The 5,381-nt window shown below is 35.0% G+C and overlaps 1 protein-coding gene across 1 annotated transcript; it reads right to left on the bottom strand.

Moving 5' to 3' along the window:
* Positions 1-3,102: 3,102 nt before the first annotated feature.
* Positions 3,103-3,476, bottom strand: LOC133077236 (large ribosomal subunit protein uL15-like). Its single transcript, XM_061171955.1, has one exon. The coding sequence runs from the start codon at positions 3,459-3,461 to the stop codon at positions 3,126-3,128; it is 336 nt and encodes a 111-aa protein (XP_061027938.1). The 5' UTR covers positions 3,462-3,476; the 3' UTR covers positions 3,103-3,125.
* Between the last annotated feature and the right edge of the window lie 1,905 nt (positions 3,477-5,381).

Genomic DNA, 5,381 nt, shown 5'->3' with positions numbered 1-5,381 from the left:
AGGTAAGAAGCAGCCTCCCATTTTCTCGTTAGAAATTCAGACCTCACCTCTGGAAATCCTGAATTAGTAGGTCTGGACTGTGGTCTAGTGATTCTTCTGACAAGACAAGTTTGGGAAATAGTGATCTGGTTATTATTACATCACAGGAGAGCCAATTAACAATTAAAACAGCAGTACAAATCACTAAATATAGTAGAAAAATGATACTGACCTTGCCTATTATTTTAATATTAGACAAATTTTTCAGCTTGAATGAAGCTGTGTTGAACATACATATCCAATTGAAGAATTAAGGCAATTATTTTTATAATTTAGGCCACCATCACTCCCTGTCCACCCCCCCCCCAATCCATTAACACATAAATATATCCTTAAATGATTTGTTTGTTTTGGAAGATGAAAAGATAGTAGAAAGATGACTGGTGAATAATGAAGAGAAGAACTTCTTTAAATAATTTAACTGAATAATTTTGTGTCATCTATGTGCACATGGAGTTTTGGGTCTCTCTGGTTGAACATATATACATTTGAGATATTTGCAATCAATATTGTTGCATGTTAAATTAAATGAGTTTGCATGTATTTCTAAGGTTGTATGAAATAACTAATATATATCCAACTTTTTAGCTACAGTAATAACTAATCAATTACATCTATTTTAAGATGTGAGTCTATTATAAAGTCTGTTATAGTACTGACAGACATGCTTCCCCCAAAATTTAGAAATGTAAGTTGCAGTATCCATTGCAGGTGGGATCTTATTGTTTTACCTATATGTCAGACATTTTCACTAATATGCAAAATAAGCCATAAATTCAACCGATGTAGTTTTTTCCCCCTCCTTATTTACTAATTTGTTTGCAATGGTACTTAACTATCTGGGTAACACAGGTTTATTTCAACTATTGTCAGAAAGAAGTCAGAGAGTCCCTTTCTCTTATTCAAGTTCGATTTCCTATAGTCCTGCAAGTATGTCTATATAACTTGAACATGGCTAGAAATATCCCTTAGAGAAATTATACTGGTTTTGCAGCTTATGGTGCTTCAGTATAGACATTTTAAAAAGTAAGAGAGTTAATTTAGATACTTTGAAATGACTATGTTAATATGAGCTTGAGATTTGTTTTCAAAAACAAATTTAGGTCAATAGAAAAACCTTGGATGTTGTAACCAATTGGTCGAAGGAGTGAGAAACGTTAGTCTAGGATATCATTTTACTAACATTGGAGCCATGCAGGCTTAGGATATAGGCAGTATTGAAAAAGATGCAGTAATTTGTCAAGTTTAAGTTATTTAAAGTTAGATGGAGTGAACTTTTACTAATTTTAGTGGCCAAATAAATGAAATACTAAGTCAAGTAACCTAGCAGATATGGGTCAGTGTTCAGGCTTTTTTGAACAGATAAAAGAAGTTGATGGCATAAAAAGATTGTAGGTCACATGAACACTTCTTTTAAGTCACGGAGTCATTGCCATAGCAATTTTAAATACAGTTCAGTGTGTTCCTGCAAGGTCATGGCTGTAATTCAATTAGTGCTTGAGTTGAAATGTCTGCTCGTTATGCCACTTTAAGCATCTGAGGTGGTCTCCCCTTCAACTGCTTAGGATGACAAAGTTGCTTTCTTAGTTTATTATCAACTTCATTCCTGGAAAATTTTAGAATTAAGTGTGGAAGTGTTACAGAGACCTAAACACATTGTTTATTTCTTTGCTTCATTCAGTTTTTTCCTCAAATATTGTCTCATAACAGATTCAGGTTTCCTAAAACAGGAAATCCCGTCCATTTCCTTATTGTGCTTTATTTTTTCTATAGCATCTATTACTACCTATTATATATTATACTTTATATAATATATTTATTTGAGATATTTGGCTCTTTTTTCCATTGGGATGTAAATTCCTCTAGGGTGTGGACTTTAATTTTTTTTCATTGCTATATCCCCAACACATAGAGTAGTGTACCCTGCTGTTACACAATAAACTGTTGTTAAATGAATGAAAATAACTACTGGAGTCACTGTAAAAAGGAACCCTCACTTTTCAGGCTTCTAAAGCAATCCAAGGAAGCTAAAAATGAAGAAATAATTCCTTAGCATTACTTTGTCTTTGAAATTACAGAACAGCATTTTTATTTTGAGTAGTATTTCTTCCAGTGACTACCCGTTCTTTTCTTATAGTTCTCCAGTTCTAAAAGGTATGGTAGAGGTGGTAATTATGTACTTTTGTATTTTAGTCATCCATAAAACAAGTTAAGCAAACAAACATATTAAAAACCTTATAATGTTCCGGGAACCCTGCTAGATGCTCTAGATTTGAAGGTAAAGGACATGTCCTTGTCCTTAAGAGGTTTTCCAGTCCTGTAGAGGAGGCAGCAAGAAAACAAACACTTAGAACATGATGCAATAAGACATTTGCACAGAGTGTGAAGAGAGTCCAGAAGTAGGGCATGTAATCTAGAACAGGAGTGTCAGCAAAGATTTGCTAGAATAGATGCTACTTTAACTCAGCATTGACTGATAAACATAATAAAAATACTAACAATCATCATTCATTGAGTGCTTATTATATGTCAGGCAATTTACAACCCTGATGTCATTATATCCTTTCAAGAATCTTCATGTGGTAAATATTATTATTCTTATATTACAGAAGAGGAAAGTATGTTTAGAAATACTGAATTAGTAATTTGCCCAAGATTACATAGGCAGTTAAGTGTCAAAACAGAAAGCTGGGAAAGAGATGATGAGACCAGCACAAAGGAAACATTTACAAAATACAAAGGTGTAACAGAGCATGACAAGGCAGGAACTAATGGGACTGAATCAGGTATTCTTTGGAAGCTGAGGGAAGTAGCAATAATTTGATCTAATGTTGCAGATGGAAACAGAGTCAGATCATAATGGACAAGGATCACTCCAAGAATTTTGAAGTTTATACTGGTTTTGACCCAATATTCCAAAGAATTGTTAATTAGGTCTGCATAGAAATTGGTGGAAAAGTTTGAGATATTAAACGTTCCTTATTTAGTAATTTCTTATTCTTTAGACTAGTGACTTTATTGATTTATTGATTTATATTTTTTGAAAAGCATTTGCTAACATTTAATGAATCTTCCACCATGTGGCTTCAAGCTACCAGGACACAAGCCCCACCCACATCCTTAATCTTCTCCTCAGCTCTTCTGCTGAATAATTTGGGCTTCACGATGACAGGCTGCTTTGGGAGCTTCCCCTTCCCCAGAACTTTGTAGTAGCCCGATAGCACCATATAAATGATAGGAGCAGCTCCAGTCTTGTTCTTCGCAGCATTTACCCAAGTCTGCTCACTGACCAAGGTCCATAATTTATCAAGGTTGGCAGTTGGGCAGAAGTTCTGGTTCCTCTTTAAGTGGTAATGCCTCATACCAACTTTCCCAAGGTAGCCTGGGTGGTATTTGTCGAAGTTGATCCTGTGGCGATGCATGCCACCAGCATTACCCTGGACTTCCGGGTGCTTCCGGTGTTTGCCGATGTGGCCGTGGCCGTGGCTCACTTGGCCCCTAATAGACTAGAGAATTTAAACAAGTGTTTTGTCTATGAGTTTGTGAAAAAGACTGAGAAGGAAGGAGAGGGAGAAGGTTTAAAAGTGTTTGAAAGGCAGTGTTTCTACAGAGAGCTTGCTCCCTCTTAGGCTTTTTGAGATTTAAGGGATGATCCATGAACTAATATTTATTTTCATTCTACCATATATCAGAGAATGGGCTTGGATTTTCACATGTCAACTCAATGATCCTCACAATCATCCTGCAAAGTAGGAATATTACCTCCATTCTATGGTTGAGGAAACTGAGTATACGAGCTAAGGATCTTGCCAAAGGTCACATGGCCATCAATAGCAAAGTCAGATTTTAAACCTATTTCAAGACTCAAGCTCTTTCTAGCTTAAGCTGCTTTCATCTCTTGAGACAGTGTTTTTCAACCCTTTAGGTCAAGACTTAAAGGATCATGGAATCAATTTAGTGGTTCTTAAACAGCATTTGAAAAAAATACAAAGACTAGAATAAAATAAAAAAGAGGGTATCAGAGTGCACTACACATAGTAAGGGTCAACACTGGTTGAAATTCTTGCTTCAGTTAGACATACACATGTATAAACATAAATATTGGTGTGTCCTGAGTTATGATGGGAAATATACTTCTTACAATTGGCTGAGTTTTAAAAAGTTTGAAAAACTCATCTAGTGAAATAAAGATCAGATCACAGCTACTACGTTAACTCATTTCTTATTTCCTCCTATGAAGTTGAATGTTTGTAGGTAACCGACAGGATAGCACACCTCACAGCAAGGGTAGAATAGGAATGAGAAGCAGAAAACTTCATGAGGGCTGAAGGAGGACAGCGGACCTTCATTTCAGTCATGGCAAACTACAAGACTTCTTTAATTTAACCCTTCACCTGCCATATCAAGGGAAGATAGTAGTAATTACTGTTTCAAGGAAAATGTACGTGTGGGTCATTTATTGAGGTGATGAATTGAGGGGGGTTCCCCACCTCCTCCTTCCCACCTCCCTCTGGATTTTTGACCTATAATGAAAGAGAAAGAGGAATAACATTTGAAATTGAAGCATATATGTATGCTAATATTCATACTTATTGAACACATGTGCTTTTGCAGATTTATTATTTATACTGTATAGAATTATATATAAAATCCAACTAAACTCCGTGTGTGGTATTAAGTTACAATCTGTTTCTCTTTGGAATCCCATTCTGTGTACAAACATTTTCACAAAACATGTGGATTAGTAGTAGGAGTAGATGGTTTAAAAACGTTATGTTAAAGCAACACCTTAAGTCAGCATGTTGAAAGAATGAGAAAATCAAAATAGTACTGTAGTTCCTTTACTGGTGAAAATAAGAGGGGAATCCTAGGATGCGGGGAATATATAGATTTCTCTGTATGTTTACAAATGTCCCAGCAGTTGTTAAGTTCTCCTGGAAGAACCTTAGATACACTAAATTTCTCAATAAATATTATTTTACATTTTAGCAAAGAAACTTAACTACTTACCTAGTAAACAAGGTTTTGAATTTACCATTTTCCTCTTTTCCCTTTTTATATTCAAATATTAGTGCTAGTGCTGTTTTGAAGAGCTTAGATTTTACTCTGTAGCATATTTAAATTTTATAAGTCTGAATAAATTATTGTAACTAGTTAGTTGGGTTAATTATATTTGGGTTTCTAACTAGTCAGATTTTAGAGGATTAAAAGACAGAAAATTTAATTGCGTAGTGTCAACCATTTCCAAATGCATGATGATACCAATCAGAGTGGACTTAGATATAGTGAAATAAACAATTCTATGTGTGTGTCACTGACACCACAAGGTATTTAAATTTATC

This window comes from Eubalaena glacialis, chromosome 17 (assembly GCF_028564815.1).
Source record: "Eubalaena glacialis isolate mEubGla1 chromosome 17, mEubGla1.1.hap2.+ XY, whole genome shotgun sequence".
NCBI lineage: Eukaryota > Metazoa > Chordata > Mammalia > Artiodactyla > Balaenidae > Eubalaena > Eubalaena glacialis.
This window is presented reverse-complemented; position numbering and strand designations above follow the sequence as displayed.